This window comes from Eucyclogobius newberryi, unplaced genomic scaffold, assembly GCF_026437365.1.
Source record: "Eucyclogobius newberryi isolate DKJ021-1_F unplaced genomic scaffold, fEucNew1.0.hap1 SCAF_5, whole genome shotgun sequence".
Classification (NCBI taxonomy): Eukaryota; Metazoa; Chordata; class Actinopteri; order Gobiiformes; family Gobiidae; genus Eucyclogobius; species Eucyclogobius newberryi.
The window spans coordinates 5500340-5523405 of record NW_027316167.1 but is presented as its reverse complement, the minus strand read 5'-3'; the positions used below and the strand labels follow the sequence as shown (position 1 = coordinate 5523405).

The following is a 23066-nucleotide window of genomic DNA, read 5'->3' as shown; positions in this document are numbered from 1 at the left end:
AGGACAGGGGACTCTGGGACATTTGTCTAAGGACAGGGGACTCTGGGACATTTGTCTAAGGACAGGGGACGCTGGGACATTGCCGTCTCCTTAGATATATCTGCATATGTTCATAAAGTAGAGAGTGACACACAGAAACATACTAATAAAATACATGTTTTATTAAAAGTGGTATCAAACGTCAGTAACACAACAGTAACATTCTGGTGTGAGATGGTCCTTTGTGGCCCCGCCCTCTGGTGTGGCCCCGCCCTCTGGTTTGGCCCCGCCCTCTGGAGATGTTCTGAGGTGGACTCAGCGCTGCAGAGCCGGCAGAATGAGCCCTGAGCAGGAGCCAAAGCCCACCCTGTGCCCGGGACCCTGACAGTGACCTGCACACAGCGACACAACAACACAACAACACAAGCATACTGTTACTATGGAAACGCACTCACAGGCTTCAGTTATCTATGACAGGGACAGGCCAGGTATATCTGTTAACACTGTAATACCAGTTCATACTAGTCAGTCCCATTGATACATTTGTGTTCATAAATCCAAATTTGATGATAAAAAAGGTTTCTTGCAATTATATATTGAAATATTTTATAGGCATATTCATATCTGAGGATGTCTCGAGATACATTTTAATATCCCAATAATTGTGATAAGAAACATCACACTTTAGTCACGATTATTATTATTATTATTACCATAAACCTTCAACTGTAAAACCCTTAATTCAAGGCTGCAATGATTATTTTAGTACTCGACTCAAACGACTTTCTATTGAACATTGAGATGGAAGGTGGAAACGTGCATGATTAAAAAAACTATTATTTTTCAAATTTTAGTTTAATAATAACGGTTATCAAAATGCAACAAGAATACATTTAAATAGTTGAAAATAGTATAGTACAAATAGTATGTGATGAATGAAAGTTCCTGTGTATAGATATTAGTGTGTGTTGTGAATATTAATGTATGAATATTAATTAATGTATGAATATGAAGAGGTCAGAGGTCTAAATGCTGCTGACCCGTGATGATGACCTCGTCCCCGTCCTTCAGGAACGTCCGGCTCTCGCCTCCTGGAAGCTCGATGGTCTTTGAGCCTCTCCAGGACAGTTCCAGCATCGACCCGAAGCTCTCAGGCTCCTGCAGCACACGTGACACACATCAAACATACATGTGCAGCACAACATACATGTGCTGTCTAACATACATGTGCAGTCTAACATACATGTGCAGCACAACATACATGTGCAGTCTAACATACATGTGCAGTCTAACATACATGTGCAGTCTAACATACATGTGCAGCACAACATACATGTGCAGTCTAACATACATGTGCAGTCCAACATACATGAGCAGTCAAACATACATGTGCAGCACAACATACATGTGCAGTCCAACATACATGTGCAGTCAAACATACATGTGCAGTCTAACATACATGTACAGTCCAACATACATGTGCAGTCCAACATACATGTGCAGTCCAACATACATGTGCAGTCAAACATACATGTGCAGTCTAACATACATGTGCAGTCTAACATACATGTACAGTCCAACATACATGTGCAGTCAAACATACATGTGCAGTCTAACATACATGTGCAGTCAAACATACATGTGCAGTCAAACACACATGTGCAGTCCAACATACATGTGCAGTCCAACATACATGTGCAGTCTAACATACATGTGCAGTCCAACATACATGTGCAGTCAAACATACATGTGCAGTCTAACATACATGTGCAGTCTAACATACATGTGCAGTCTAACATACATGTGCAGTCAAACATACATGTGCAGTCAAACACACATGTGCAGTCCAACATACATGTGCAGTCAAACATACATGTGCAGTCTAACATACATGTGCAGTCCAACATACATGTGCAGTCTAACATACATGTGCAGTACAACATACATGTTCAGTCTAACATACATGTGCAGTCTAACATACATGTGCAGTCAAACATACATGTGCAGTCTAACATACATGTGCAGCACAACATACATGTGCAGTCTAACATACATGTGCAGTCTAACATACATGTGCAGTCAAACATACATGTGCAGTCAAACACACATGTGCATTCCAACATACATGTGCAGTCAAACATACATGTGCAGTCTAACATACATGTGCAGTCTAACATACATGTGCAGTCAAACATACATGTGCAGTCTAACATACATGTGCAGCACAACATACATGTGCAGTCAAATATACACGTGCAGTCAAACATACATGTGCAGTCTAACATACATGTGCAGTCCAACATACATGTGCGGGTCTAACATACATGTGCAGTCTACATGTGCAGTTCAACATACATGTGCAGTCAAACATACATGTACAGTCTAACATACATGTGCAGTCCAACATACATGTGCAGTCAAACATACATGTGCAGTCTAACATACATGTGTAGTCAAACATACATGTGCAGTCAAACATACATGTGCGGTCTAACATACATGTGCAGTCAAACATACATGTGCAGTCAAACACACATGTGCAGTCTAACATACATGTGCCGTCTAACATACATGTGCGGTCTAACATACATGTGCAGTCTACATGTGCAGTTCAACATACATGTGCAGTCAAACATACATGTACAGTCTAACATACATGTGCAGTCAAACATACATGTGCAGTCAAACATACATGTGCAGTCAAACATACATGTGCAGTCAAACATACATGTTCAGTCAAACATACATGTTCAGTCAAACATACATGTACAGTCTAACATACATGTGCAGTCAAACATACATGTGCAGTCAAACATACATGTGCAGTCAAACATACATGTTCAGTCAAACATACATGTGCAGTCAAACATACATGTGCAGTCAAACATACATGTACAGTCTAACATACATGTGCAGTCAAACATACATGTGCAGTCAAACATACATGTGCAGTCAAACATACATGTGCAGTCAAACATACATGTTCAGTCAAACATGTGAGAGCGTGTACACAGGACGCATACTCCTCGTACAAATACTGCTCCGTCTAAAAGTTGTATTAATATTCAATCAACCAAATACTCACGTTACTGTACTTGAGTAGGTTTTTTAGGTACTTTGCAATTGTATTTTTTAGGTTTTCTGCCCAATTGGCTGAAAAGTACTGAAAATCCACAGACACGTACAAGTACATGGCTAAAAACGCACTTAATTACACGTACTGATGCTAAACCTTAAAAGTAAAAAGTACACATGAAAAATACTACTCAAAGTAATAGTTACAAGTAAAATTTTAAGGCACTTTTAGTAAAACTTTGACACTTTAACAATGTAAAAGAAGAAAAGATCTACTCAATTACAGTAGCGTGAGTATTTCTGAGTAACTTTCTGCCCCTGCTGACTGTACGTGGTGTATTACTCAGTACTCTTTACTGGAGTAACTTCCTGGAGTACAGACTGTGGTCACTGCACCGCGCCTCCCTTCACTGACCGGTCCGCTGATGGTGCCCGATGCCAGCAGGTCTCCGGGCCGCAGGTTACAGCCGGTCACTGTGTGGTGGGCCAGCTGTTGCTTCATGGTCCAGTACATGAACTACACACACAGAAGTACCAGTACATGAACTACACACACAGACGTACCAGTACATGAACTACACACACAGAAGTACCAGTACATGAACTACACACACAGAAGTACCAGTACATGAACTACACACACAGACGTACCAGTACATGAACTACACACACAGAAGTACCAGTACATGAACTACACACACAGAAGTACCAGTACATGAACTACACACACAGACGTACCAGTACATGAACTACACACACAGAAGTACCAGTACATGAACTACACACACAGAAGTACCAGTACATGAACTACACACACAGAAGTACCAGAGGGTTACAGCTGCAAGGCTAAGAAGTACCTTAAATACATACATTCATTTAGAGTATCTGTGCTCTGGGCTTTCATTTGAAGACAGTTACTTGCTTTAAATCAAAAGTATTCGAACATGTACTTTAGGGTTTGAACGATGCAGTATTAGTGAGAAAAATGGAAAAAAGTAGTATCATATCGACAAAAGTGCCACAATAATATCGTGGGCTCACAATATACAGTATCAAATTTTTTCAAATGACAAACTGCTTTGCTTAAATGCTTTGTTTTGTTGCAACAGCCAAAACAACAACATAGACCATGATCCTTTGCACCATTTCGTGACACAAGATATTACTTTTTTTCTTTTTGTACTTTGATATTTTAAGTCTTAGGAATATGACAGTAATACTAAACACAAAAGTAGCACATATATGTGTATATATATACACCAATAGCCTCTTAAAAAATATGAGATTTGGATATTGTTACATCCTTATACAGTTATAAAGTACTTTAATTAGATTATTACATTAAAAAATATTTTACCAAATATAGGTCAAGTATTCAATATTCAATAAAAACACTTAAATGCAGGATCAATAGGTTTAATGCGATACCCAGGAACATACAGGCAAAGCAATAGCATCACCATGGAGACAAGCAGGTGTCAGACCCTTCACCAGTAAAGTTACACCGTGCACCTTTAATGGAAGACTACTGCACAGTCACAGGGAGGATGAAGTACTGACCTTGAAGTTGGAGCGACAGATGGTTGCCGCCTGTTCCATGGCCTCACCTGCAGAGGGCGCAGTGTTAGGACACTTCTGTGACAACAACTCAAACACGAGAGAATCTGTGTCAAAGGTCAAGGTCACAGTCCGTCCTGAAGACGGCGCGAGTTAAACAGACTGAAGTTTTGAAAAGAGAACACATGGCTGTCCAAAGAGTGTGCACCTAGAGGACTGCACTACATTGAGAACTTCTTTCTATTCTAGTTTTAATGCAGGTATAAAAACAGCCCCCTCTAGTGCTATTTCTGAAGTCACATCACACAGATGGGAAAACAAAATGAGAGTCAGGCTGCCCAATCCAAGAAATGTGATTTATTCCCTGTGAAAAGATAAGGCCCAGTCCCACTGAAACTAGTTTGAAACTCGCTGAGCTGAATGTCAGATCCTTATGTAACAAATCACTCTTAATGAATGATTTTATGTTTTTAACTGAAACATGGCTTGACAAAAGGAAATGTAGTTCTGATAGAATCTGCTCCACCCAACTTTAAGTTTGAATCCAAAACACGAGAAAACATAAAGGGGGTGGAGTCTGTGCTGTCTTTAGAGATGAAATAATGACCCGCAGGTTGTTTTTTGGGGTGTTTTCATCATTGAGTCTGTCTCCTTTAAAACAGTCTCATTCTCTTCATTGTCTTATACGAGCCTCTCCAGCACTGCCAATGTTGTATTGGTGATTTTACTGAGATGTTTCAGTCGTATTCACAGACTTTGATGTTTGGTCATTACAGGTGAGATGTGAGACAGGTTCTACTCTGACAATGTTCAAATCTAAGATAAAAACAGTTTAGTTTAGCTGGTCATGTGACTGAAAGGATCTTCTCTTTTATGTCTTAAACTGTTTTGGGATTTCTGTCATTTCTTTGTGATTTTAATGCATTTTCTTCCTGTTGTGAAGCTCTTTGAATTGCCTTGTGTATGAAATGTGCTCTACAAATAAACTTGCCTTGTCTTTTTGAATTTGTGTGTTTTTTTTTCAAAGTTTTTTAGTTGACAAGGACAAATTGCTGGGAGAGACATTCAGCAAACCTTCAGGAACTGGAACAGAGCTGAGCCTGTAGCACAATTTACTAAAGCTAATGCATTGTAGTATTTTAACATCATTTTGGGCAAAGTTCCCAGGAAATAAATGTGGGTGATTGCGCCCTCTGCTGGCAGCACTGGGGATGAACACCTGCCGTCTTTTTGAGCGAAGAGATGATTGAAAGGAGTTTATGGACTGTGAAAATGCTTTTAGGTTCAGGAGGAGACAACAATGACTCTAATATATTTGTAAATGAAACAAAGACACGTCACTCAAATGCACCGTTTCATCAGATTCAGATTCTTAGTCGTGTTTTTCCTCAGTTTTAAAAATGTAAATATTCAATGCATAGATTTTCAAACTCAGAGTGAACTGAGGGAATCTTTTCAAAATGTTCTCGTGATGAAACACATTTTTTACATTTCTAAATTTGAAGTCTTGAAAATCGAAGGATTGAATATTTATCTGTGACGAGGCCCCCATTTCAAACTGAAGCTGCTCCTGACCCTCTGGAGGAAAAACTACTGACCCGAGTCCAGTCTGACCCGAGTCCAGTCTGACCCGAGTCCAGTCTGACCCGAGTCCAGTCCGACCCGAGTCCAGTCTGACCCGAGTCCGACCCCAGTCCAGTCTGACCCGAGTCCAGTCTGACCCGAGTCCAGTCTGACCCGAGTCCAACCCCAGTCCAGTCTGACCCGAGTCCAGTCTGACCCGAGTCCAGTCTGACCCGAGTCCAGTTTGACCCGAGTCCAGTCCGACCCGAGTCCAGTCTGACCCGAGTCCAGTCCGACCCGAGTCCAGTCCGACCCGAGTCCAGTCCGACCCGAGTCCGACCCCAGTCCAGTCTGACCCGAGTCCAGTCTGACCCGAGTCCAACCCCAGTCCAGTCTGACCCGAGTCCAGTCTGACCCGAGTCCAGTCCGACCCGAGTCCAGTCTGACCCGAGTCCGACCCCAGTCCAGTCTGACCCGAGTCCAGTCCGACCCGAGTCCAGTCTGACCCGAGTCCGACCCCAGTCCAGTCTGACCCGAGTCCAGTCTGACCCGAGTCCAGTCTGACCCGAGTCCAACCCCAGTCCAGTCTGACCCGAGTCCAGTCTGACCCGAGTCCAGTCTGACCCGAGTCCAGTTTGACCCGAGTCCAGTCTGACCCAAGACCAGTCTGACCCGAGTCCAGCCTGACCGGAGTCCAGTCCGACCAGAGTCCAGTCTGACCCGAGTCCAGTCTGACCCGAGTCCAGTCTGACCAGAGTCCAGTCTGGCCCCGAGTCCAGTCTGACCCCAAGTCCAGTCTGACCAGAGTCCAGTCTGACCCGAGTCCAGTCCGACCAGAGTCCAGTCTGACCCGAGTCCAGTCTGACCCGAGTCCAGTCTGACCAGAGTCCAGTCTGCTGAATCCCACCTTTGATTGCCACAAAGAGGTTGATGTTGAAGGAGAACGGGTCCTGGTGCTGGAGGTACGGCAGAGGCTCTGGATCCTGAGAGCACAGAACCACGGTCAGACCTGGGTCAGAACCTCCTGCAGACCAGGAGGTCCTTCACCTCAGCAGCTCGGGACAGGGGACCGTACCTGGACCGGGTTGGGCTCCGCGAAGGGCATGAGCGCCTCCATGGGAACCACCCACGGAGAGATGCTGGTGCCGAAGTTCTTCCCCAGGAACGGACCCAGAGGAACGTACTCCCAGGCCTGGATGTCCCGCGCTGAGGAGGACAGGGAGCAGGAGGACAGGGAGCAGGAGGACAAGGAGCAGGAGGACAGGGAGCAGGAGGACAGGGAGCAGGAGGACAGGGAGCAGGAGGACAGGGAGCAGGAGATCAGGGAGCAGGAGGACAGGAGGTCAGGGAGCAGGAGGTCAGGGAGCAGGAGGACAGGGAGCAGGAGGCCAGGGAGCAGGAGGTCAGGGAGCAGGAGGACAGGGAGCAGGAGGACAGGGAGCAGGAGGTCAGGGAGCAGGAGGCCAGGGAGCAGGAGGTCAGGGAGCAGGAGGCCAGGGAGCAGGAGGACAGGGAGCAGGAGGACAGGGAGCAGGAGGCCAGGGAGCAGGAGGTCAGGGAGCAGGAGGTACGGAGGGATTTACTTTATACTTTATTAATGATCTAATCTATTGCTTTATTTATGATTCTATTTAGTTTTGAAGCCGATTAGAGCTGAATGTTGTTTTGTAGAGTTTGTCAGACTGAGATAACGGTGGGTTGTGCCGTGAAGACACGTACCGCTCCAGTCATTCATCAGGACCATGCCGAAGATGTGTTCATGGGCGGTCTCCACGGCGACGGGCTCTCCCAGACGGTTCCCCCCGCCCACGAAGAAGGCCTGTGTGTGTGTTCCGCTCGTTAGACAACTGCTCGATCAGACTTTGGATAATTATGACATATGTTTGAGGTCAAAATGCTGAGAACACGCACCATCTCCAGCTCGATGTCCAGCTGCTTGGACGGTCCAAACACCGGCGGTTTACCTGAAACACGCACAGTTTTGTATGTTCATGCTTTAATTTACCATAGTTTCCGGATTATAAGTCGCACTTTTATTCATAGTTTTGGCCGCGGTGCGACTTATATGTGATATTATTTGTTATTTTCACCCTGACAACCACAAGAGGGCGCTCTAGGCTCTAAGCGATGCAGAAGAAGAATCTGCACTTCCTCTTCCTCTGGAGTTTGTGGAGTTGTTTAGAAGTGACACAGAGGAAGAAGAATTCAGTGGATTTAGTGATTTGGGGTAAAACTGATGCTTTGCTAAACTTGTTAGCATGTTCTTTATGCTATAGTTATCTGAATAACTGTTCATATGTTACGTTAACATACCAGACACTTACCACAGTTCTGTCTGTGCCTCTTGTAGCTGAAGGTGTTAGCGTTAGCATACGTCATATAGCTGAAGGTGTTAGCGTTAGCATACGTCATGTAGCTGAAGCTGTTAGTGTTAGCGTTAGCATACGTCATGTAGCTGAAGGTGTTAGCGTTAGCATACGTCATGTAGCTGAAAGTGTTAGTGTTAGCGTTAGCATACGTCATGTAGCTGAAGGTGTTAGCGTTAGCATACGTCATGTAGCTGAAGGTGTTAGCATTAGCATACGTCATGTAGCTGAAGGTGTTAGCGTTAGCATACGTCACATAGCTGAAGGTGTTAGCATTAGCATACGTCACGTAACTGAAGGTGTTAGCGTTAGCATACGTCATGTAGCTGAAGGTGTTAGCGTTAGCATACGTCATGTAGCTGAAGGTGTTAGCGTTAGCATACGTCATGTAGCTGAAGGTGTTAGCGTTAGCATACGTCATGTAGCTGAAGGTGTAAGCGTTAGCATGCGTCATGTAGCTGAAGGTGTTAGCGTTAGCATAAGAACACCTGTTCACCATGTTCTCTAATCTGTTATTATTTTAAACTGCATTTACAGAGGAAATGTCTGTTCTTGGTCTTGGATTTTATCAAATACATTTCCCCAAAAATGCGACTTATACTCCAGTGCGACTTATACTCCAGTGAGACTTATACTCCAGTGCGACTTATATATGTTTTTTTCTTCTCTATTATGCATTTTTTTGGCTGGTGCGACTTATACTCCAGTGCGACTTATACTCTAGTGCAACTTATAGTCGTAGACGTTTTACATGGACACAAAGGTCATTAAAGCAGGTTGAAGTACATCAGAGTATTTATACTGCATTCAGCTGTACTCACTCTGGTCTGGTCTCATTTGTCCCGAGGGGCGCCGCAGGGGGGTCCCGGACACCACCACGGACGAGGCCCTGCCGTGGTACCCCACCGGCAACCGCAGCCTACAGCGTGGCAAAGAGAAACGTTTACGGATTCTGTTCTAGAACGTGAGGGAAATGGCGAGCGCACCAGTTCGGCATCAGCGCGTTGTCTTTGCCCCGGAACATGACGCCCACGTTAGTGGCATGATCTCTGGACGAATAGAAGTCTGTGTAGTCCCCTGGGGGCGGAGCCAACAGTCAATACTCGTACTGGAGATACACTGCAATACTAGTACTAGAGATAAACTGCAATACTAGTACTAGAGATAAACTGCAATACTAGTACTAGAGATACACTGCAATACTAGTACTAGAGATAAACTGCAATACTATAAACTGCAATACTAGTACTAGAGATAAACTGCAATACTAGTACTGGAGATAAACTGCAATACTAGAACTAGAGATACACTGCAATACTAGTACTGGAGTTAACTGCAATACTAGAACTAGATATACACTGCAATACTAGTACTAGTACTATAGATAATCTGCAATACTAGTACTAGAGATAAATGGCAATACTAGTACTAGAGATACACTGCAATACTAGTACTAGAGATAAACTGCAATACTAGAACTAGAGATAAACTGCAATACTAGTACTAGAGATACACTGCAATACTAGTACTAGAGATAAACTGCAATACTAGTACTAGAGATAAACTGCAATACTAGTACTAGAGATAAACTGCAATACTAGTACTGGAGATAAACTGCAATACTAGTACTAGAGATACCCTGCAATACTAGTACTAGAGATAAACTGCAATACTATAAACTGCAATACTAGTACTAGAGATAAACTGCAATACTATAAACTGCAATACTAGTACTAGAGATACACTGCAATACTAGTACTAGAGATAAACTGCAATACTATAAACTGCAATACTAGTACTAGAGATACACTGCAATACTAGTACTAGAGATAAATTGGAGTGTCACTCACCGATGTGGGCCGGGAGGTGCATCGTGGCCCCGCCCCGAGGAACAAACGCTCTGCAGACAAATACACACAAATACACACACACACACACACTACTGCAATTGTTTTGCTCTTCAATTTGCTCTTCAAATCAAGTGTTTAGATCATAAATGCTGCTTGAGGACATAAAACTGATTATACACGTTTGTGTCATTTTGAAGTGTTTCAGTCAGAAAATGAAAGTTACACACGTAACCGTGGTTCTATGAAGCAGAGGCGGAGCTGAAAGCGCTGACTCACCTCTGGAGGTCAGAGGGGAGGAAAGTATGTATATATATAGTATATTTATAAGTCTGTGTAGTATATATATATAAGTCTGTGTAGTATATATATATATATACATAAGTCTGTGTAGTACATTTATAAGTCTGTGTAGTATATATATATATATATATATATATAAAATATATATATAAAATATATAGATATATATATGTATATGTGTATATGTATATGTACACACTATGTATACGTATGTGTAGTATGTATACGTACATACTACACAGACTTATAAATGTATTATACAGACTTATAAATGTACTACACAGACTATATATATATATATATATATATATATATATATATATATATATATATATATATATTTATAAGTCTGTATAGTACATTTATAAGTCTGTGTAGTATATTTATAAGTCTGTTTAGTACATTTATAAGTCTATAAGTATATTTATGTATTTGTATTTAAGTCTGTATATGGTCCAGGTATGAAACAAGATGACTTGGACCACAAGTACTTGAGTAATATTATTCTGAAGTAAAAGTATTCTCTTTGTGTACACTTCTGGAGACTCCGCCCCCTGTGCCACCTGACAGACGGGCGACACCCAGCACCGCACCTGGCCCGCAGCTGGCAGTCGTCCCTCAGAGTGCTGTGATTGGCCGAGAGCAGCGTCTGCAGTGTCTTCCTGGTCTCCGCCCAGGCCTGGTGACCCAGGGCCATGAAGGCGTTGAGCGTCTCCTGTGGACACAGACACTGGTCAGGGCGCGGTCACTAACACGTCATGAGGTTGTGGACACGCCCGCTCGCCTCCTCGAAGACGTCCTGGTGCTTGGACATGACGGGGCCTCGGAACAGGGACTTGATCACACCGAGGATCAGGATCTGGTCGCCGATGGCAACGCCGACACGATGTCTGGGCTGTGAGGGATCAAAGCAAGAAAGTAAAGCATTTTAGATCATTTTTAATAACAGAGAGAATTATTATAATTTAAGAAGGTTTGTCTTGAGAAAGCAACAAACAAACAAACAAACAAACAAACCCTCAGTCACATATTGTCAAATGTATTTAATAGTTTACATTTATTTAACAAGGAGCATCGAGATTAACACCTATTTTCAAAGGGCGTCTGAAACGAGTCTTAAACAAGTCTTAAAGGAGTTTTAAACAAGTCTTATATGAGTCTAAAAGGAGTCTTAAAAGAGTCTTAAAGGATATTTAAAGGAGTTTTAAAGGAGTCTTAAAGGAGTCTTAAAGGGGTCTTAAAGGGTCTTAAAGGAGATTTGAAGGAGGCTTAAAGGAGATTTAAAGGGGTCTTAAACAAGTCTTAAAGAGGTCTTAAAGGAGTCTTAAAGGGGTCTTAAAGGAGTCTTAAAGGGGTCTTAAAGGAGATTTAAAGGAGGCTTAAAGAAGTCTTAAAGGAGTCTTAAAGGGTCTTAAAGGACTCTTAAAGGAGATTTAAAGGGGTCTTAAACAAGGCTGACACATTTCAAATGCAGTAGTAAATATACAATTATCCAGGCCTTTAAAATAAAAAAATAACATTAAACATATAAACATATATACATATATATATATATATATATATGTATATATATATATATATATATATATATATATATATATATATATATATATATATATATATATATATATATATATATATATATATATATATATATATATATATATATATATATATGATGATATGTGATGGTAAAGTGGTCCAGTATTCGAACACATGGACCAGGTCTCTGCAGTATGTGATGGTAAAGTGGTCCAGTATTCTAACACATGGACCAGGTCTCTGCAGTATGTGATGGTAAAGTGGTCCAGTATTCTCACACATGGACCAGGACTCTGCAGTATGTGATGGTAAAGTGGTCCAGTATTCTAACACATGGACCAGGTCTCTGCAGTATGTGATGGTAAAGTGGTCCAGTATTCTAACACATGGACCAGGTCTCTGCAGTATGTGATGGTAAAGTGGTCTGACCCTTGACCCGGTCAGTAGGAGCCGGTCACTTACGTTGTCGTCCGTGGAGAAGACCCCGTACGGCAGGTTGTGGATGGGGAAGTCCGAGTCGGGGGAAACCTGGATGAACGACATGTTGGTCTGTCTCTGTCTCTGTCTCTGTCTCTGTCTCTGTCTCTGTCTCTGTGTGAGGACAAACACTTCCAGATGTGAGGACTCTGGACCGCCTCTCTGCTCTCAGCCAATCAGAGCGCGTCCTGAGGGTCCTCCCCCGCCCACAGGACTAATGCAAACCAGGCCAGAGTGACTCAGCAAAGCACCGGCTCCTGGGCACAAGCCGGCCCACATGTGCCCAGGACTAAACCAGGACTAAACCAGGTCTAAACCAGGTCTAAACCAGGACTAAACCAGGTCTAAACCAGGTCTAAACCAGGTCTAAACCAGGACTAAACCAGAACTAAACCAGGTCTAAACCAGGACTAAACCAGAACTAAACCAGGACTAAACCAGGTCTAAACCAGGTCTAAACCAGGACTAAACCAGAACTAAACCAGGACTAAACCAGGTCTAAACCAGGACTAAACCAGGTCTAAACCAGGTCTAAACCAGGTCTAAACCAGAACTAAACCAGGTCTAAACCAGGACTAAACCAGGTCTAAACCAGGACTAAACCAGAACTAAACCAGGACTAAACCAGGTCTAAACCAGGACTAAACCAGGACTAAACCAGGTCTAAACCAGGACTAAACCAGGTCTAAACCAGAACTAAACCAGGTCTAAACCAGGACTAAACCAGAACTAAACCAGGACTAAACCAGGTCTAAACCAGGACTAAACCAGAACTAAACCAGGTCTAAACCAGGACTAAACCATGACTAGGATAGGACTAAACCAGGACTGGGCCAGGACTAAACCAGGACTGGGCCAGACTAAACCCGGACCAAACCAGGACTAAACCCGGACCAAACCAGGACTAAACCAGGACTAAACAAGTACTAGGACAGGACTAAACCAGGACTAAACACGTGGAGACTTTGAAACTTTCCAGATAAACTGAATAAAACACAGGCTAAATTGTACTGCAAATTGTCATTTCTTTGAGCTCCAGGTTTTATGTGTTTTTAACGTTTTTAAAGAGAGAAACTAAAGATACACTTGAAGAGGCTTATTATTACATTTACAAGGGACTTCAAGTGCCAGCAGAGGGCAGCACGCCACCGCCTCTGGAGCTGTCACTGCCCAAACAAACAGAAGAAGACAAAGTTTGCTGGGCCAATATTGAGCAACTTTCGACTTTACTCTTAGTTTATTAAATTAACTTTACCCCTCGTGAAATAAGCCTCGTGACGCGATGTGCTCAGGAATCCAGTAGAGGGCAGCACCGCACTGAGCGTGACTGCGGAAACCAACAAGAAGAAGAAGAAGAAGAAGAAGAAGAAGAAGAAGAAGAAGAAGAAGAAGAAGAAGAAGAAGAAGAAGAAGAAGATATGCTCTGGGAGAAGCTGCAGCTGGACGTCCCGCTGCAGACTGGAGCTGCAGGCACGGGCTGGAGCAGGAGCTGGAGCTGCAGACACAGGAGCAACAGGAGCAGGAGGTACAGCAGGAGCAGCAGCAGCAGCTGCAGCAGGAGCAGGAGCAGGAGCAGGAGCTACAGGAGGAGCAGGAATGGCAGCGGAAGCGCTGCGCGCGGCGAAGCAGAGCCTCCGGAGGGAGATCAAGCGGCGGGTCGCGGCTCTGCCTGAGCCGGAGAAGCAGCGCCAGTCCCGGGTCGTGTGTCAGAAAGTAAGCCTCGTGTCATTGTGGACTTCAGTCTGTTTACTCTGCTCTGTTTCCACATCACTGCTTTATTCCAAACTTGATTCAATTCAATATTTGCCACAACATTCTACAAACATGAGCCCACAATGACATTTAAGGAGGTTGTTAGAAGTAATTTATTACAAACTTCACAGTTTTTCCTGTGGTAACTTCAGTTGATCAGACATGAGTTTGACACACTTGTCTACCAAACTGAACAATCAGAGGTGAAGGACCTCAGGGTCAGGGAGGTGACCAAGAACCCCATGGTCCCTGTGACAGACCTACAGTGTCTCTGTGGAGAGGAGAACCTTCCAGAAGAACTGCCATCTCTGCAGCTCTCCACCATCAGGCCTCCTCAGTAAAGTCACATGACACTGTCAGGACTCTAGAATAAGAAAAGGTTTATTTCCATTGTCAATGAACAAAATTCACAAACATAGGAACTTGTCTTGGTGATTCAGTGCAACATAAAACAATGAACAATGAATAAGTCAAAAAGAGAAACAATTTAAATCTGCTATGGGATAAAAATAACAATAGGCTATAAGATAAAACATAAGAATAAAAAATAGGTTCACTATGTACACAAATGTACAGTTGCGTTTGCATAAGTAGTGCAGAAAGTGAACAGTGAGAGATTAAATGATGGTTAAAATGACAGTGTTTAAGAAGTGTTCATGAGTCCAAAACCTATGGAGCTTCTGCAAAGAAGAATGAGAGAAACTGCGTAAATACAGTCCACGTGCCCTTTAATTAGCACAGAGTGTGTGAATACTTATGTACAAGTGCTTTTTGTTTTGTTTTTTATGTTTAATAAAATGTAAAGAATTCAATCACATTCTTTCACATTGTCATTAAGAGTTATTGTTTGAGGTTGTTCATAATCAACTGAATCCATTTTAGAACGAGGCTGTAACAAAACAAAATGTGGATAAAGTAAATGCTTTCTGCTCTGCATGAATAATAAAGTCTATTATCCAATGACCACGCCCTGACCACACCCCCTTGCGTCCCCTCCAGCTGCTGTCCCACCCTAAGTACGTGTCCAGTCAGCGCGTGGCCGTGTTCCTGAGCATGGACGACGAGGTGCGCACGGACTCCATCCTCGCTCACGTCTTCTCGTCTGGAAAGAGCTGCTTCATCCCGCGGTACGAGCGCAGCAGCCGCCACATGGACATGCTGAGACTGACCTCTGAGGCGGACGTCCACAACCTGCAGCTGACCTCCTGGAACATCCGCCAGCCCGGGGAGGACGAGCGGCGAGAGGAGGCGCTGGACACAGGTCTGACCATGTAATACCTCCTGTAGCAGCAGGAGGCGCTGGACACAGATCTGACCATGTAATACCTCCTGTAGCAGCAGGAGGCGCTGGAAACAGGTCTGACCATGTAATACCTCCTGTAGCAGCAGGAGGCGCTGGACACAGTTCTGACCCTGTAATACCTCCTGTAGCAGCAGGAGGCGCTGGACACAGGTCTGACCATGTAATACCTCCTGTAGCAGCAGGAGGCGCTGGACACAGGTCTGACCCTGTAATACCTCCCTGTAGCAGCAGGAGGCGCTGGACACAGATCTGACCCTGTAATACCTCCTGTAGCAGCAGGAGGCGCTGGACACAGATCTGACCATGTAATACCTCCCTAATACCTCCTGTAGCAGCAGGAGGCGCTGGACACATATCTGACCCTGTAATACCTCCTGTCGCAGCAGGAGGCACTGGACACAGATCTGACCCTGTAATACCTCCTGTAGCAGCAGGAGGCGCTGGACACAGATCTGACCCTATAATACCTCCCTGTAGCAGCAGGAGGCGCTGGACACAGATCTGACCCTGTAATACCTCCTGTAGCAGCAGGAGGCGCTGGACACAGATCTGACCCTGTATTACCTCCTGTAGCAGCAGGAGGCGCTGGACACAGATCTGACCGTGTAATACCTCCTGTAGCAGCAGGAGGCGCTGGACACAGATCTGACCGTGTAATACGTCCTGTAGCAGCAGGAGGCGCTGGACACAGATCTGACCGTGTAATACGTCCTGTAGCAGCAGGAGGCTCTGGACACAGATCTGACCCTGTAATACCTCCTGTAGCAGCAGGAGGCGCTGGACACAGATCTGACCGTGTAATACCTCCTGTAGCAGCAGGAGGCGCTGGACACAGATCTGACCCTGTAATACCTCCTGTAGCAGCAGGAGGCGCTGGACACAGATCTGACCGTGTAATACCTCCTGTAGCAGCAGGAGGCGCTGGACACAGATCTGACCCTGTAATACCTCCCTGTAGCAGCAGGAGGCGCTGGACACAGATCTGACCGTGTAATACCTCCTGTAGCAGCAGGAGGCGCTGGACACAGTTCTGACCCTGTAATACCTCCCTGTAGCAGCAGGAGGCGCTGGACGCAGTTCTGACCGTGTAATACCTCCTGTAGCAGCAGGAGGCGCTGGACGCAGTTCTGACCCTGTAATACCTCCTGTAGCAGCAGGAGGCGCTGGACGCAGTTCTGACCCTGTAATACCTCCTGTAGCAGCAGGAGGCGCTGGACACAGATCTGACCCTGTAATACCTCCCTGTAGCAGCAGGAGGCGCTGGACACAGTTCTGACCCTGTAATACCTCCCTGTAGCAGCAGGAGGCGCTGGACGCAGTTCTGACCCTGTAATACCTCCTGTAGCAGCAGGAGGCGCTGGACACAGTTCTGACCCTGTAATACCTCCTGTAGCAGCAGGAGGCGCTGGACACAGGTCTGACCATGTAATACCTCCTGTAGCAGCAGGAGGCGCTGGACACAGGTCTGACCCTGTAATACCTCCCTGTAGCAGCAGGAGGCGCTGGACACAGATCTGACCCTGTAATACCTCCCTAATACCTCCTGTAGCAGCAGGAGGCGCTGGACACATATCTGACCCTGTAATACCTCCTGTCGCAGCAGGAGGCACTGGACACAGATCTGACCCTGTAATACCTCCTGTAGCAGCAGGAGGCGCTGGACACAGATCTGACCCTATAATACCTCCCTGTAGCAGCAGGAGGCGCTGGACACAGGTCTGACCCTGTAATACCTCCTGTAGCAGCAGGAGGCGCTGGACACAGATCTGACCCTGTAATACCTCCTGTAGCAGCAGGAGGCGCTGGACACAGATCTGACCCTGTATTACCTCCTGTAGCAGCAGGAGGCGCTGGACACAGATCTGACCGTGTAATACCTCCTGTAGCAGCAGGAGGCGCTGGACACAGATCTGACCGTGTAATACGTCCTGTAGCAGCAGGAGGCGCTGGACACAGATCTGACCGTGTAATACCTCCTGTAGCAGCAGGAGGCGCTGGACACAGATCTGACCGTGTAATACCTCCTGTAGCAGCAGGAGGCGCTGGACACAGATCTGACCCTGTAATACCTCCTGTAGCAGCAGGAGGCGCTGGACACAGATCTGACCGTGTAATACCTCCTGTAGCAGCAGGAGGCGCTGGACACAGTTCTGACCCTGTAATACCTCCCTGTAGCAGCAGGAGGCGCTGGACGCAGTTCTGACCGTGTAATACCTCCTGTAGCAGCAGGAGGCGCTGGACGCAGTTCTGACCCTGTAATACCTCCTGTAGCAGCAGGAGGCGCTGGACGCAGTTCTGACCCTGTAATACCTCCTGTAGCAGCAGGAGGCGCTGGACACAGATCTGACCCTGTAATACGTCCTGTAGCAGCAGGAGGCGCTGGACACAGATCTGACCCTGTAATACCTCCTGTAACAGCAGGAGGCGCTGGACACTGGTCTGACCCTGTAATACCTCCTGTAGCAGCAGGAGGCGCTGGACACAGATCTGACCCTGTAATACCTCCTGTAGCAGCAGGAGGCGCTGGACACAGATCTGACCCTGTAATACCTCCTGTAGCAGCAGGAGGCGCTGGACACAGATCTGACCGTGAAATACCTCCTGTAGCAGCAGGAGGCGCTGGACACAGTTCTGACCCTGTAATACACCGTGTAATACCTCCCTGTAGCAGCAGGAGGCGCTGGACACAGTTCTGACCCTGTAATACCTCCCTGTAGCAGCAGGAGGCTCTGGACACAGGTCTGACCCTGTAATACCTCCCTGTAGCAGCAGGAGGCGCTGGACACAGGTCTGACCCTGTAATACCTCCCTGTAGCAGCAGGAGGCGCTGGACACAGTTCTGACCCTGTAATACCTCCCTGTAGCAGCAGGAGGCGCTGGACACAGTTCTGACCCTGTAATACCTCCTGTAGCAGCAGGAGGCGCTGGACACAGTTCTGACCCTGTAATACCTCCTGTAGCAGCAGGAGGCGCTGGACACAGTTCTGACCCTGTAATACCTCCTGTAGCAGCAGGAGGCGCTGGACACAGTTCTGACCCTGTAATACCTCCTGTAGCAGCAGGAGGCGCTGGACACAGATCTGACCCTGTAGTAATACCTCCCTGTAGCAGCAGGAGGCGCTGGACACAGGTCTGACCCTGTAATACCTCCTGTAGCAGCAGGAGGCGCTGGACACAGGTCTGACCCTGTAATACCTCCCTGTAGCAGCAGGAGGCGCTGGACACAGATCTGACCCTGTAATACCTCCTGTAGCAGCAGGAGGCGCTGGACACAGGTCTGACCCTGTAATACCTCCTGTAGCAGCAGGAGGCGCTGGACACAGGTCTGACCCTGTAATACCTCCCTGTAGCAGCAGGAGGCGCTGGACACAGTTCTGACCCTGTAATACCTCCTGTAGCAGCAGGAGGCGCTGGACACAGGTCTGACCCTGTAATACCTCCCTGTAGCAGCAGGAGGCGCTGGACGCAGTTCTGACCCTGTAATACCTCCTGTAGCAGCAGGAGGCGCTGGACGCAGTTCTGACCCTGTAATACCTCCTGTAGCAGCAGGAGGCGCTGGACACATGTCTGACCCTGTAATACCTCCCTGTAGCAGCAGGAGGCGCTGGACACAGGTCTGACCCTGTAATACCTCCCTGTAGCAGCAGGAGGCGCTGGACACAGGTCTGACCCTGTAATACCTCCTGTAGCAGCAGGAGGCGCTGGACACAGGTCTGACCGTGTAATACCTCCCTGTAGCAGCAGGAGGCGCTGGACACAGTTCTGACCCTGTAATACCTCCCTGTAGCAGCAGGAGGCTCTGGACACAGGTCTGACCCTGTAATACCTCCCTGTAGCAGCAGGAGGCGCTGGACACAGGTCTGACCCTGTAATACCTCCTGTAGCAGCAGGAGGCGCTGGACACAGTTCTGACCCTGTAATACCTCCTGTAGCAGCAGGAGGCGCTGGACACAGTTCTGACCCTGTAATACCTCCTGTAGCAGCAGGAGGCGCTGGACACAGTTCTGACCCTGTAATACCTCCTGTAGCAGCAGGAGGCGCTGGACACAGTTCTGACCCTGTAATACCTCCTGTAGCAGCAGGAGGCGCTGGACACAGATCTGACCCTGTAGTAATACCTCCCTGTAGCAGCAGGAGGCGCTGGACACAGGTCTGACCCTGTAATACCTCCTGTAGCAGCAGGAGGCGCTGGACACAGGTCTGACCCTGTAATACCTCCCTGTAGCAGCAGGAGGCGCTGGACACAGATCTGACCCTGTAATACCTCCTGTAGCAGCAGGAGGCGCTGGACACAGGTCTGACCCTGTAATACCTCCTGTAGCAGCAGGAGGCGCTGGACACAGGTCTGACCCTGTAATACCTCCCTGTAGCAGCAGGAGGCGCTGGACACAGTTCTGACCCTGTAATACCTCCTGTAGCAGCAGGAGGCGCTGGACACAGGTCTGACCCTGTAATACCTCCTGTAAAAGCAGGAGGCGCTGGACACTGGTCTGACCCTGTAATACCTCCTGTAACAGCAGGAGGCGCTGGACACAGATCTGACCGTGTAATACCTCCTGTAGCAGCAGGAGGCGCTGGACACAGGTCTGACCCTGTAATACCTCCTGTAGCAGCAGGAGGCGCTGGACACAGGTCTGACCCTGTAATACCTCCCTGTAGCAGCAGGAGGCGCTGGACACAGGTCTGACCCTGTAATACCTCCCTGTAGCAGCAGGAGGCGCTGGACACAGTTCTGACCCTGTAATACCTCCTGTAGCAGCAGGAGGCGCTGGACACAGGTCTGACCCTGTAATACCTCCCTGTAGCAGCAGGAGGCGCTGGACACAGATCTGACCCTGTAATACCTCCTGTAGCAGCAGGAGGCGCTGGACACAGATCTGACCCTGTAATACCTCCTGTAGCAGCAGGAGGCGCTGGACACAGATCTGACCCTGTATTACCTCCTGTAGCAGCAGGAGGCGCTGGACACAGATCTGACCGTGTAATACCTCCTGTAGCAGCAGGAGGCGCTGGACACAGATCTGACCGTGTAATACCTCCTGTAGCAGCAGGAGGCGCTGGACACAGATCTGACCCTGTAATACCTCCTGTAGCAGCAGGAGGCGCTGGACACATTCTGACCCTGTAATACCTCCTGTAGCAGCAGGAGGCGCTGGACACAGATCTGACCGTGTAATACCTCCTGTAGCAGCAGGAGGCGCTGGACACAGATCTGACCCTGTAATACCTCCTGTAGCAGCAGGAGGCGCTGGACACAGATCTGACCCTGTAATACCTCCTGTAGCAGCAGGAGGCGCTGGACACAGTTCTGACCCTGTAATACACCGTGTAATACCTCCTGTAGCAGCAGGAGGCGCTGGACACAGATCTGACCCTGTAATACCTCCTGTAGCAGCAGGAGGCGCTGGACACAGGTCTGACCCTGTAATACCTCCTGTAGCAGCAGGAGGCGCTGGACACAGTTCACTAAATCAAGTCCTCTTTCATTCAGGACCAGGCCTTTCCTCCACCGTTACTGTATTTTCCTGACTATAAGTTGCACCTTTTTTCATAGTTTTGGCTGAGGTGCGACTTATACTTATATTTATATTTTATACTTGTACTCCAGTGCGACTTATATATGTTTTTTTCTTCTCTATTATGCATTTTTTGGCGGGTGCGACTTATACTCCTGAAAATACGGTAATTTAATAGATTTGAGTTTTCTACAGTTTATTGAACTTTTATTCTTGTTTGACGCACTCTGAATAGTTCTGATCAGTTACATCTCGACCTCTGACCTTTCCCCGTCCTGTCTCGTGTCGTTCAGGCGGCCTGGACCTGATCCTGATGCCCGGCCTCGGGTTCGACGTGTCCGGGCGGCGTCTGGGGCGGGGCAAGGGCTTCTACGACACGTACCTGCACCGCTGCAAGGCTCACCCGCGGGGCAAGCCCTACACCATCGCTCTGGCCTACACGGAGCAGATCTGCGAGAGGGTGCCCGTGGACCAGAGGGACGTGCTCATAGACGAGGTGCTGTACGAGGACCAGCGGGGGGCGGAGTGAGCGCCATCTACAGGCCGAGGGTGGAGCCACAGACACAGTGAGCGCCATCTACAGGCCGAGGGTGGAGCCACAGACTCAGTGAGCGCCATCTACAGGCCGAGGGTGGAGCCACAGACTCAGAACTCTTCTTTTGGTTTCACGTCATCTCAGGTTATGGCAAAAGCAAAATGCAAATAAAAGTGTTAAACCAAATTACCTTTTCATATGTGTTTAACTTTTAGTGCTTATTTATAATTGAATAGACTTCTAAACTCAGATGCAGTGTGTTTTACTTACACATATGCAGAAACTTCTCATGGGTTCCAGAATGATGACAAATTAGCAAAACCCGTAGCATGTAGCATATAGCATGTAGCATGTATATCCGTGACTAGCAGTTACATGTAGCAGTAGAATAGTCTGTGTTTGGGCCAGGACAAGTCTGTGGCTCGGCTGCTGGAGCTGATGTGTCGTTGGGACAGAATCATGATTTTTTAGTGAAGAAACATAAGCAAAGTATTTACAACAACATAAATAACAATATCTCCATAAATACAGACTGCAGTATTGATACATGTTTGAAAGAGGAAAGTTCACTTTGAGTCGGGTTTGAGTTCAATGAGTTGCAACAAAAATGTCCAAAAGAAAATAAATAAATCCAATTGCGGCGATAGGGGCGGAGCCAATCAAATGTGTGAAGAGTCAATGATTAAAGTCAATGGGGTTTTGTCCGAAAAGTCATTAATGTGGGAGATGAATGGTACTTACAGAGCGTAACATGAAGTAAAAGTACTTAGAGCGTAACATGAAGTAAAAGTACTTACAGAGCGTAACATGAAGTAAAAGTACTTAGAGCGTAACATGAAGTAAAAGTACTTACAGAGCGTAACATGAAGTAAAAGTACTTACAGAGCGTAACATGAAGTAAAAGTACTTACAGAGCGTAACATGAAGTAAAAGTACTTAGAGCGTAACATGAAGTAAAAGTACTTACAGAGCGTAACATGAAGTAAAAGTACTTACAGAGCGTAACATGAAGTAAAAGTACTTACAGAGCGTAACATGAAGTAAAAGTACTTAGAGCGTAACATGAAGTAAAAGTACTTACAGAGCGTAACATGAAGTAAAAGTACTTAAAGAGCGTAACATGAAGTAAAAGTACTTAGAGCGTAACATGAAGTAAAAGTACTTACAGAGCGTAACATGAAGTAAAAGTACTTACAGAGCGTAACATGAAGTAAAAGTACTTAGAGCGTAACATGAAGTAAAAGTACTTAC

General features: G+C 46.4%; 2 protein-coding genes across 2 annotated transcripts; one reads left to right on the top strand and one right to left on the bottom strand.

Annotated features, from left to right (window-relative positions):
- Positions 1 to 273: 273 nt before the first annotated feature.
- Positions 274 to 12810, bottom strand: fah (fumarylacetoacetate hydrolase (fumarylacetoacetase)). Its single transcript, XM_072465413.1, has 14 exons — positions 12695 to 12810; positions 11475 to 11585; positions 11284 to 11405; positions 10391 to 10440; positions 9527 to 9617; positions 9362 to 9459; positions 8086 to 8138; positions 7894 to 7993; positions 7250 to 7380; positions 7082 to 7157; positions 4615 to 4661; positions 3470 to 3571; positions 1020 to 1137; positions 274 to 371 (listed from the first exon to the last, which is right to left on the bottom strand). The coding sequence occupies exons 1-14, from the start codon at positions 12773 to 12775 to the stop codon at positions 295 to 297; spliced, it is 1257 nt and encodes a 418-aa protein (XP_072321514.1). The 5' UTR covers positions 12776 to 12810; the 3' UTR covers positions 274 to 294.
- A 1395-nt stretch (positions 12811 to 14205) lies between these two features.
- Positions 14206 to 21912, top strand: mthfs (5,10-methenyltetrahydrofolate synthetase (5-formyltetrahydrofolate cyclo-ligase)). Its single transcript, XM_072464907.1, has 3 exons — positions 14206 to 14422; positions 15461 to 15722; positions 21574 to 21912. Exons 1-3 carry the CDS (start codon positions 14306 to 14308, stop codon positions 21807 to 21809), a joined length of 615 nt encoding a protein of 204 aa, XP_072321008.1. The 5' UTR covers positions 14206 to 14305; the 3' UTR covers positions 21810 to 21912.
- The last annotated feature ends 1154 nt before the right edge of the window (positions 21913 to 23066 follow it).

Coding starts and splice junctions, on each gene's coding strand:
- fah (XM_072465413.1), bottom strand. CDS start 12,775: ATGTCGTTCATCCAGGTTTCCCCCGACTCGGACTTCCCCATCCACAAC. Junction 11,406..11,474: donor ACCAGGACGTCTTCGAGGAG/GCGAGCGGGCGT, acceptor CTGTGTCCACAG/GAGACGCTCAACGCCTTCAT. Junction 9,460..9,526: donor AACGCGCTGATGCCGAACTG/GTGCGCTCGCCA, acceptor GCCACGCTGTAG/GCTGCGGTTGCCGGTGGGGT.
- mthfs (XM_072464907.1), top strand. CDS start 14,306: ATGGCAGCGGAAGCGCTGCGCGCGGCGAAGCAGAGCCTCCGGAGGGAG. Junction 14,423..15,460: donor CCCGGGTCGTGTGTCAGAAA/GTAAGCCTCGTG, acceptor CGTCCCCTCCAG/CTGCTGTCCCACCCTAAGTA. Junction 15,723..21,573: donor AGAGGAGGCGCTGGACACAG/GTCTGACCATGT, acceptor CGTGTCGTTCAG/GCGGCCTGGACCTGATCCTG.